The sequence below is a fragment of the Petaurus breviceps genome, unplaced genomic scaffold (assembly GCF_028583685.1).
Source record: "Petaurus breviceps papuanus isolate PSGF00001 unplaced genomic scaffold, PetGlider_PUasm1.0 90721, whole genome shotgun sequence".
Taxonomy (NCBI): domain Eukaryota; kingdom Metazoa; phylum Chordata; class Mammalia; order Diprotodontia; family Petauridae; genus Petaurus; species Petaurus breviceps.
The window spans coordinates 2,226,101-2,237,645 of NW_027187322.1; the positions used below are offsets into that span (position 1 = coordinate 2,226,101).

Genomic DNA, 11,545 nt, shown 5'->3' on the forward strand with positions numbered 1-11,545 from the left:
CCTCACGGTCACTATAAACCCTAGCCCCCTCCCCCATCATATCTGGCCTGCTCCCCCCAAGGAGACCAGAGCGTTCTGCCATCCTGTTCCATGTCTGGGATCTCTCTCCACTGTGCCCTCTGGAATGCCTGCCAGATAATTAGCAGACTTCTCTGATTTTAAACATTTTCCTTTCTCTTTCCTTCTGTGTTCTGGCTCCCTGCTGACCCCGACCCTTCTCTCAGTGCTCTTTCCAGGACTGGCTCTGCTGCTCCGTGCCCTGATTCTCTGGCCGTGGTGGGGGAAGTCAATATTCTTTGCTTCCCATTGCCTGTTCGAGCCCTTGCTCCCTATCTCTAGCATTCTTTCCTCCTGGCTCACCCTACCCAGATTATCACCCAGTACAGACTCCCTGGCCCTTATCTAAAGCCATCCTCTTTCCTCAGTGCATTTAGGGCTTGGCTCACTGTCCACTCTTTTCTCCCCATCTCTTGTCACCCACTAATTTTCTTAGCTCCTTTATTTTTTAATCACATACTTATTGATGCTCCCCCAGCACCCTGACTTCCCAGTTCCTCCATCTACTCAGTGACTGTGACCCCCCCCCCCCCCTCAGTTACCCTCTGTCTCGCTGTCATTCATAAATCGTCCATTTTCTCATCCATTGACTTCCTTTATCTGGTCACAATCTGGGATAATTTCCATCTTTTCCTATGCCTGACATCCCCTTAATCTGTTCATCTTTGATGTGACCTCCCCTACACAAGCTAGACTCTCCTTTCTCTATCTCAAAACTCTTGGTGAACCAATTCAACTCTCCACTACCCTTGGCCTCAGACCCATTGCTAGGAACAGCCAGGTGGTGTCATGGACAGAGCACTGGGCCTGCAATTTGGAAGACTCATCTTGAGTTCAAATCTGGCCCCAGAAACTAGCTATGTGACCCTGGAGAAGTCACTTCACTCTCTTTGTCCCAGTTTCCTCATCTGTAAAGTGAGTTGGAGGAAGGGATGGCAAACTACGCCAGTGTCTCTGCCAGGAAAACCCTAAATGAGATCACAGTCAACTATGACTGAAAGGACTTAGCACAACAATGACACGTAACCATTGCCCCCTTGCCCTAGAACTGATGACAGCCGGCCAGACCCCCAGCCCTGCACACTCTCCCGTCTGCCTCCTTCACTCCTGTTCGAACGCTGGTGAATGGAGCTGGAGGGAAGCATCAGCCTGTACTACAAACTTATCTTAACTGGCCCGAACTGCCACAAGGCAAGCATTCTATTTTTTCCAATTGATTTACTGTCTTCCTCTCCCCAGCAGCTGTTCCTAAAGCTCTTGCTCTCTTCAGTCCTCCCACCCTAATCTTGCTTCCTACTTCCCTGATACTTGTGCTTCATCCCTTGTTCTCCCAGAGGACCAGTGACCTCACAAGGGCCTTGTCTTGACTTGTTGGTGAATTGGATTAAGTGAGGTCAGGTGCAAAGTCATCAGCCTCACTCCCTTCCAGAATTGTCAAGGTCTAGTGGCAAGACAAAAGTCCAGATGAGTGGTGATGGCCCAGGATGCTGTGGGTGACCTTGGCCTTTCTAAATCAAGATCTTAAAGTTGGGCCACCTTTTCTTCCTTTTTATCATATTATATCATATTCCAACAGTTTTCCTCACTACCTCCTCCACTGTGGTTGCCAATGAAGAGGTGGCCCTTCTCCTTGCCAGGAACCCTTGTTACATCCCCTCCCACCCTCTCTGGCATATCTGTCCCTGTCTCACTCCCAGTTTCTCACTAATCTTCAATCCCCTCCCTCTACTGGCTCCTTAGTTTCTGCCTTCAAATATGACCATAAAAAAATTCTCCACTGGATCCCTACTACCATTAAACTCCTTGAGAAAGCTGTCTACTTCCTCTCTTCTCACTCTCTTCTGAATTCTGCAATCTGGCTTCCGACTTCTTTCAACTGAAATTGCCCTCTCCAGAGTTGCCAAAGATTTCCTAATTGCCAAATCGAATGGCCTTTTCTCCACCCTGACTCTTTGCAGCCCGTGACACTCTTAATCACCTGCATTACCTTTCCTTTCAGACACCCTCACTGGGTGTCCTGTAGACCTCTTAAACACAATCCGTCCCAAACTGCAGTCCTTACCTTTTTGCCCTCCCTCCCGGCCTCCCTGTTACTGTTGAGGGCACTGCTACCCTCCTAGCCCCTGAGACTCACAAACTTGGTGTCATGCTAGACTTTCCACTTGTACTGAGCCCATACGTCCCAGCAGCTGCCAAGTCATGACACTTGTTCTTTTCCAACATCTTTCACACATCCTTCTCTTCATTCTCCCCGCCGCCAGGCCCTCATCCCCTTCCCCCTAGACTATTGATATCCTTCTAACCTGGCCTCCTGCACCCAAACTGCTCCCGATCTCGCCTCTCCTCTCAGTGGTCAAGATGATGTCCCCTGGTGTCAAGCTGCCTTCTGCAGGAAGCCTTCCCCATTTCCTCTCAATTCCAATGCCTTCCCTCTTTTAATTATTTTCTGTTTTTCCTGTATAAATCTCACTTGCCATATGTTTGTTGGCATGGTGTCTCCCCAATTAGACTTGTAGCTTCCTTGAGGGCAGAAACAACTTCTACCTTGTATCCACAGTGCTTAGCAGAGGCTGGCACATCACAGGAACGTAAGTAAGTATTGTTGATAGGTTGATTTTCCTAGATCAAAGTTCTGGCCAGTGAGCTCCAATGGTTCCCTATGATGGTCAGGATCCATTATCAAGCCCCCTGTCTGGGAGTTAAAGCTCTTTGCAGATTGATCCCTTCCTCATGTACCCTGAGATGCAGCAACATTAGCTTCCTTTCACTTCTTTCACTATGATGCTCTGTCTTCTGACTATGGCCCTTTGCAATGGCTGTTTCCCATACCTAGAACACTCTGCACGTCTCCTCTCTTTCTTCCCTGGCTTCTCTCCAGACGGTGCACACCCCACCTTCTGAGGCAGACACTTCTCAGTTTCCATAGTGCTTTCATCCAGAATACCTTCCATCAACTCTGTATGTTTCTTGGATATACCTAGTTGTTTACATTGGAATATAATCTCCTTGAGGACAAGCTCAATCTCTTCCTTTCTTTGAATCCCTGGGGCTTAGCACTATTTCCTGGCACACAGTAGGTACTTAATGCTTGTAGACTCACTAATGGTTCGACGTCAGCTTGGACAAATCATCTGTCCAGTCATCTGTGTTCGACTTCTCAACATTTTTCTCAATGACTTAGGAAGAAGCCTGATGGCTTCCCAGTATCTCTGCTGGTTCCTGTCCCCTAACTCTGTCCTAAGCCCTGGGCTCCTTCTCAATGAGCTCTTGAGTTCCCACAGCCTCAGTGATCATCTCTGTATAGCTGACTCCCAAGACTGTATATATCTAGCCCTGGTCTCTCTCTTGAGCTACATTCTGGCATCATGTATTGCATATTGGACTTTTCCAACTGGAGTCCAAGAGACAACTCAAATTCAGTGTTTCCAAAACAAAACTCTTCCTCCCTTCCTCAAACTGTTCCCTCTTCCAGGCTTCCCTATTACTGTCCTCCCTCCTCCTTCCTTCCTCACCCCCATATCCACCACGTAATGGCCAAAGCTTGTCCTCCGCCTTCACTACATTTTGTGGTCATCCATATACCTAACATCCTCACTCATGCCCTCCTCACCTCTCCCCAGTCCTCCTTCTTTGGATTCTTTGTCTCGAGCCTCTTCTGTCTCCATTCCATCCTTTACATAGACACCAAAGTCATTTTCTCAAGGCATGAGTCTGACTATAGCCTTTCCCTGATCAGTAAACTCCAGGGAAACTCTGTCACCTTCAGTACCAAACACAAACTCCTGGGGTGTTTCCAATCCTCTGTACCTTGGCTCTGATTTGTCTTTCTAGCCTTCTTGCACATTACCCCCCTTCCATGTCTTTTTCAGTCCTGACACAATGGCCTAACATGCTCCACCTTCTGTCTCCATGGCTGGAGTGCACTCCCTCCTCTGCATCTTGGACTCTTTAGTCTACAAGGAACCCAAGCCCCACCTCTTACCTTTCCTGATTCCCTTTCTACCTGTTGGCTCCCCCTCCTCCAACAAGCTCCTACCCCTTTCGAATGAGAGAGGCGATATGATAGCATGAATAAAGTCTGGAAGACCTAAGCTTGGACTGGGTTCTGCCTTTGACACACTGAATGCTAACCGTGTGACCCTGGGCAAGTCATGTAATCTCTCAGGGCCCTTGGTAACTCAAAGAAGTGACCAAGAAGGTGGGGACTGGTATAGATATAGGGAATTTCCTCACCTGAGAGTTCTCTATATCAATAAAATCACAATTTTTAGAAATATGAGATATAATTTTACTATAAAAACAATTTTTATACATTCATATTTTATATGCATGATAGAATATAATCTCCCTAAGGGCAGGAACTATCCATTTTGTCTTTGAATTTCCAGAGCCTAGCATAGGGCATGGCATACCTTAGGAGCCCAATAAATGCCTGTTTGATTGAAGAAGCTGTAAATGGTGCTCAGTACCTTTTCAGATGAGATGATATTGGGAGGAACAGCTAAAGTGAATTGGTGGATCCCAAAAGTCTGTGACTCAACTAGATCACAGGGCTTTTTGTGAAATAAGATGAGATTCTATGGGATCACATGCACAGTTTAACACTTTAGTTAACCAATCAGCAAACATTTGTTACCTACCTCCTATGGGCCTGGCACTGTGCCAAGCATTGGGGATACTGGAAAAAACAGTACTTGCCCTCAAGGGGGTTACATTCTAATGGGGGAGATAGTACATACAACATAGTGAATGGAAGGACACTATATGGGGAAGGTACAAGCAGCTGGGGGGGCGGTCCTGAATTTAAAACATCAGTGGAGTAAGAAGGGGAGGGATGGGCAGACAACGATTCTTTGGATAAAAAATCTCAGCGTCTTCGAGGACAACAGGTACAAGCTGAGTCAGCAATTTGATGAACTCGCCAGAAGATTCAGTGTGATCTTGTTGCCAGCGCTAAGAGAATCTTAGTGAGGCCATGGTCTTGCCAGGTTCTGCAGTGGGCAGGCCATGTAGGGAGCCTAGATCTGAGAGCCATATTTTTAGGAAGGACTTTGAAAACTTGGGACGTGTCTGACCTGGATAACTATCAAAGGTCCTCAAGGTCATGCCTGGCATACAGAAGGCATTTAATAAGTGCTTGTCAATTGAACACAGGAATCAATGCTTGGAAATGGGGATGTTTAACCTGAAGACTTGGCGGGAAATACGAGTTACCATTTCCAAACATCTGAAAGACTGTTATAGGGAAAGGGAATTGGATTTGTTCTCTCTGGACCCAAAGGCTAGACATGGGAGCCCTGGGGTCAGGTGTTGCAAAGAGGTTTGATGCCAAGAAAACCTTCCTATAAATGAGATAAAAGACAAAATGCAAACTGTCCCTACCCTTAAGGAGCTTGTGTTCTATGGCATGCCTCTAGAGGCTGCCTTGCCTGCAGTTGGGGTTTTTGAGAGACTGTATGAGCACCCTGTGGAGATGCCTGTGGATGATGATAATGGAGGAGGAGGACTACAAAGAGCCAGCATGACCCCAAAACAGAGAAACGAAAAGATGCTTCCATCACGGTCCCTTGCAGAGGTGGTGCACTGCATGTATTTTCATACTTTTTCCATTTGTTGATCAGCTTTCTCGATTTTAAAAAATCTTCTGTTTTAAAAGAATATAATTTGTTACATGGGGTGGCTTCTTGGGACATGGGAATGGCAGCGATGCCGTGAGAAATACTGGTGATGTGAAAAACAAGATATCACTCAAATTTGTCTTTTAAAATAATAGATGAGAGCTGTTATTAGTAGAGGGTGGTTGCTGGTTTTTTTCAGTCATGTCTGACTCTCCATGACCCCATACGGTGTTTTCTTGGCAGAGATACTAGAGTAGTTTGCCACTTCCTTCTGAAGTTCATTTCTTAGATGAGGAAACTGAGGCAAGGAGGGTGAAATGACTTGCCCAGGGTCACTCCAGCTAGTAAGGAAGATTTGAATTCAGGAAGAGGGTTCTTTCTGATTCCCGTGCCTAGCTACCTCTATCCTAGCTGCCCTGTTAATATGGAGTTGGAGAAGGCAATGGAAAACCACTCCAGATTCTCTGCCAAGAAAACCTCAAATGGGGTCATGAAGAGGGCTGAACAACAACCAGCACATTAGTGCAAGGAACTTCTGGATGAGGACAGTTCCTCCACCAAGGCAAGTCTTAGAGAGCTGCTTAGAGAACGCCAATGACTTGCCCAGGGACACATAGTCATTAGCATCAGAAGTGGGATTAGATCCTCAGGTCTCTCTGCCTCCAAGGTCATTTCCTTATCTACAAGACATTGTCTCTTAATAATAATTAGCATTTCAGCAGTGCTTTAATGTTTGCAAATATTTTATGTATGTTTCTTCATTTGATCAATAATCAGTCCATAAAGATTTATTAAGCACCGACGATGTACCAGGCCCTGTGCTAAGTGCTGGGCATACAAAAAAGAGACAAAAGGCAGTCCCTGCCCTCGAGGAGCTTCCAGGCGAATGTTGGAAACAACGGGCCAATGGATCCATGCAAAATGAGACACCTACAGGATGAACAGGAAATAATTTGTGATCTTGTGAGGCGGCTGCTATGCTTATACCCATTTTACTAATGACAGACCTGAGACACAGAGAGGTTATCCAGCTAGGAAATACTCGAGTAGGATTTGAACTCAAGCTTCCCAGATTCTGAGTTCCAGCTCTAAGCATCAGTTAGATTAGTTGGTATCTGCTAACCTCTTCTAGCTCTAAGATTTGTGTGGTAATGGGCAACAAGCATTTATTTAGCACCTACTGTGAATCAAGCAAGCAATTATTAAGTGCCCACTCAAAGTTCTTGGTAAGGATGGATTTGGGGTAAGGGGACAAATCAGAGGGAGGCTAGTTGAGAAGCTCCTGTGTTAACCCAGGCCTAACCTGAGAAGCTTTGGAGAGGCCTGAGAGATGTTTTGATGAATACTGCTTTGATTTCCATAGCATCTTAAGGATTGCAAGGAAGGGGTATGTGTATGTGGTAGAAGCAAGCCTACCATTACCGTTAAAAGCCTACTATGTGCCAACCACTTTACAAATATGATCTGATTTGAGCCTCACTGCAGCTCTGGGAAATAAGGGCTGTAATTATCTCTATTTTTTTTTCAGTTGAGGAAACACAAACAAATGAAGTGACTTGCCCAGGGTCACACAGCTAGTGTCTGGGGCAGAATTTGAACTCAGGTCTACCCAACTCCAGGCCCAGCCCTCTATCCACTGCTCTGTTTAGTAAGTGCTTGATATTCCTATATAATACTGGGTGTCACAGCAGGTCGCGCTTCTGCTGGGGCCACTAGAAAGGCCCAGTGTGGGGGGAGAGGGAGCGGAGCTGGCCAGCAAGCTGGCTAACCCCACCGCACTCAAGCTGGCTAACCCCAGAGTCTGTGATTTTTTGTTTTTAAATCATCTGGCATTAATCTGGGCGATGAAACTGTTTCTGGCATATTTTTGTTGTGGAGTCATTTCCATTGTGTCCGTGACCCCATTTGGAGTTTTCTCGGCAGAGACACTGGAGCACTTTGCCATTTCCTCCTCCAGCTCATTTTGCAGATGAGGAAACTGAAGCACAGGGGGAAGCTTATTGCCCAGGGTCACACTGCTAGTAAGTGTCGGAGCCACATCTGATGGATCTTCCTGGCTCCTGAGCTCCAGGCAGAGAAGCTGCTCAGCATGTAAACTCTAGCTTTTCCCTATTGTTTAACTGTTTCGTCTTGTTACATAGTAACTACTTTATAAAAATGTAGCTGGAACAGACCTTGATCCTAATATTCTGTATGTATCTGCCTATATATCTACATACTAGATGGTAGGTCTAGAGCTGGGAGGGTCATCAAAGGCCCTCCAGACCAGTGCTCGAATTTTACAGATGGAGAAACTGAGGCCCGGGGAGGGTAAGTGCTTTGCTGGGGTCACACATAGAACCTTAGATCTAGCGTTGGAGACCCTCTAGACTTTCTCACATTGCTTCCTGTAGTAAAATGGGAGCTCCTGGAGGGCTGCCCCGATTGCCTCCGAAGGCAGCCCCCCGCCATTGCCCCGATGGAAGAGGCAGGAGGGGGAGCGGAGCGGTTGCTGTCCAGTCCTCCTACTGTCCTGCAGGGGGGGCGCGCAGCCCGCGGAGGCGCCGGAGGCCAGGGCACTGCAGCGCCGGGAAGGGGGAGGGGGCCGTCCCAAAGAGGGGCGGGAGGTAACTGCGCGGCGAGCACCTCCCCCCTCTCCCCGCCCCGGGAGCGGCTGCAGCTGCCCTTGTCTCTGCAGCCGCCGTTACAGCCCAAGGTAATGTAATCTCAGCGCTGCTCCGCTGGGCAGGCGTGGGCAGCAGGGTAAGGGATGGGGAACCTTGGGGGCATCCGAATCTGGCTAAGGGAGGGGCGAGGAGGCAGGATATGGAGGGGCAAGGAGCAGGGGAGCCCTTATCTGGGCAGGAGTGGGGTGGGGTGAGGGGCGTCTGAGCCTGGCCAAGAGAGGGACAAGAGGGATGAAATGGGGAGCCCTCATCTGGACGGGGAAGGAGGGGGGGGGGCCTGCCGCAGCAGGGCGGTGCCTGCCCAGCCCTGTAACCCGAGCTGCTCCCTGGTTAAAAATACCGCACCCCCTCCCCGCTCTCCGGCCAGCTGGCAGTGCCCTTCAGCCCCCAGTTCTGCCTCTGCCCCAGACAGCTCAGCCTTTCCCCAGACCCAGTTTTGTCCTCTCCCTCTGTTGGCCCTGAGCCCCAGCCTTCGGAGGGCCCCCGAGAGACTGCGTCCCGAGACGCGAGGCAGAGAGATAGGGAGAGAAAGTTGGGGAGAGATAAGAGCCTGGCCGTTGTCCTAGCCGTCCGAGAAAACCCGAGTCAGCTGGGGAGGAGGGAGTGGGAGGAGAAAGGCAGTGGGAGGGGACCAGTAAGGCCCTGAGGCTTTGGGGTAGGAAGGCAGGGCGGGGACCAGATTCTTCCTGGTTGGGCCCTACCAGAGAGCAAGCCGAGCCAGAGCTAAGAGCCCCCTGGAGTGGCCAGGGAAGAGAGCCCCCTGGAGTGGCCAGGGAAGAGAGCCCCGACGGACAGAAGGACGGACGAACGGATTGACGGGCACCGATTAGACCCAGGCCGAGGTAAGGGGGCTGCTGGCTTCCCTGGGCCACTGCAATTCAGACCCAGATCTAGTTCTTGAGACAGGTGCCCTAGGGCACCCTCTGGGGCTTTGCATTGACTTCGGGACCCAGGCGTCCCCTCTTTCCAGTGGGAGGGGTGGAGTCAGTGCAGCCAGTTAGTATTTCCCCTCGTTGGGGGAGGGGGTGCCCTCTGAGCAGAGGGAAGAACTGGGGTGTGGTCCAGATCCCAGTCCTGGGAACCTGGAATCCTCTGGTGCCCAGCCGTAGGGCCAGGTCTCATGCTAGAGGGTTGCTGGGCAGCTCCTATGTGGTCTGCAGGCAGGTCCCTGGGTTGGTGGTTAATGAGCAAGTCTAATTAAGGGCCTCTGGAGAAGCTTTCCTCCTCCTCCCCTCCCCGCCCCCAATATTCCAATCTTGTCTAGTACCTCATCCCACCCAGCACAGCTCAGGTCACTGTCAGAAGCACAGGACTCCTGGGTTCTGGGAGAAGGCAGGGGAAAAGTCCCATATAATATGGTAGAATGTACAGAATTAGATTTGAAGTTAGAGGATCTGGGTTCAAATTCTCCCCTGTTCTTTATGTCTTGTGTGACTCTGGGCAAGAACCTTCTCTGAGTCTCCATCTGTTTCTTCATCTGAGAGTTGATGGGGCTGGATTCACCCTAGATGCTCTGGTCTGACTGGGGAGGGCACATCTAACTAAGAGAAGAGCTTTGAGGTTGGGGCAGGACCCTAGGCTTCAGAGAATAATAGGCAGGGAGGGAGGTAACTCAGGGGTCAGACTTTCCCCCCAAGTCCCAGTTCTGGGAGGGGACATAGTTGGGGCTGTTGGTGGGGCTCCAAGCTCTGGGGGAGAGGTCGCTAAGGGATTCTGGGAGCACAGATGCTGGGGTTTGGAGTGGGAGGGGTTGGGTGTCTCAAGGATGGGACTGACACCTGGGAGGCCCAGGATTCTGAAAAGGAAATGGGGCTTACTGCTTGGAAGGATGGGGGTCTGGGGTGGTAAGTTGGAGGCTGGTGCCAAGTAGGGAGTGGGCAGTGTAGTAAGAGAAGATCTGAATTTGGATTAAGACCTGGATTCTGCTCCTTCTCCCTGTGTGACCTCAGCAAAGTCCTTTTCCTTCTGTGAAAAGTACAGGACTCGGAGGGGCCAAACTCGCCAGTTCTAAATCCTCTGATAGGGCTGGGGTGAAGGGAGAACAGGACCCTTGGCCTGGAGTGAGGAGGTGGGGGAATATGTGAGGGAGGTACGGTTTGAGGGATCAGGATGGCAAGATTCTGGAATGAAGGGCTTGTCCATCTTGAAGGTGGGGCTGGACAGGTGAACTGGGGACTAGGACCCCTGGGTTCTGAGAAGGGACTAGGGCTGGGGATGGAAAGTATCCCTGAGTTTTGACTGTTAAGAATTGAACATCTTGATGATAGGGAGAGGAGGTGAGTTGGGGGCTTCCAGGACCCATGAGTTCTGAGAAGGCAGTGCAGAGGTTGGGAGTGGGAGACTGAGGCCGGGGTTCTGAGGGAGTGGTGTGGGTGGGAGGTAGGGGTTGGGGGAAGGGCAGAGCTCCAGGGTTCTGAGAGGGTAGCAGGCCTGGACTCTTGTCCCTCCCTTGCCTCCCCAGGATGACAGAAGAGATTATCACCCCTGTGTACTGCACTGGGGTGTCTGCCCAAGTGCAGAAGCAGCGGGCCAAGGAACTAGGCCTGGGCTGCCATGAGAATGCCATTAAGTACCTGGGCCAGGACTATGAGCATCTTCGGGCCAAGTATCTTCAGGCTGGGGTCCTTTTCGAGGACGATACCTTCCCCCCTTCTTCCTATTCCCTGGGCTTCAAGGAATTGGGGCCCAACTCCTCCAAAACCTATGGCATTAAGTGGAAAAGGCCCACGGTGAGTGGGGTCCTTGGGGAGGGCTCTAATGGGAGGCTCCAAGGAAGAGCAGGAGGAGCTGGGCCCAGGGACAGGGTTCTAAGTTTGGGGAGCAGAGCCCAGGGGCTAGATGCCTGGGGGCGGAGCATCTGGGGGGCAGGACCTCTGGATCCTCCTGGGGAGAATGAATGTCCCAGGGAAGTCAAGACCCCTTAGTTTTCCACTTCTATGTTGTAGGAACTTTTGTCGAACCCTCAGTTTATCGTGGATGGGGCCACCCGAACAGACATTTGTCAGGGAGCCCTAGGTAAGCCTAGGACTGTTCCTGGTTTGTGCTAGTAACTTCATTTTCTCTCTCTCTCTCTCTCTCTCTCTCTCTCTCTCTCTCTCTCTCTCTCCCCCCTTCTCCCTCCCCCTTTCTCCCCTCTCCTACTCCTTCCTCGCCCCTTCACACACACACACACACACACACACACACACACACACACACACACAC

At 50.1% G+C, this 11,545-nt stretch overlaps 2 protein-coding genes across 5 annotated transcripts in view; one reads left to right on the plus strand and one right to left on the minus strand.

Annotated features, from left to right (window-relative positions):
* FAU (FAU ubiquitin like and ribosomal protein S30 fusion) overlaps window positions 1-11,545 on the minus strand; it is a 380,300-nt gene that overhangs the window by 58,112 nt on the left and 310,643 nt on the right. The window lies entirely within an intron of this gene.
* The window catches only part of CAPN1 (calpain 1), a 27,553-nt gene continuing 24,252 nt past the window's right edge, over window positions 8,245-11,545 (plus strand). The window contains exons 1-4 of one of the 4 annotated variants that reach the window (XM_069066292.1): window positions 8,272-8,370; window positions 9,046-9,183; window positions 10,803-11,070; window positions 11,287-11,356. In XM_069066292.1, coding sequence (XP_068922393.1) covers window positions 10,804-11,070; window positions 11,287-11,356 — 337 coding nt within the window. In that variant the 5' untranslated portion in view covers window positions 8,272-8,370; window positions 9,046-9,183; window position 10,803. Of the gene's footprint in view, window positions 8,371-8,961; window positions 9,184-10,160; window positions 10,186-10,802; window positions 11,071-11,286; window positions 11,357-11,545 lie in introns of those variants that run through there. The other 3 variants (XM_069066293.1, XM_069066290.1, XM_069066289.1) reach the window with 3 other exon arrangements.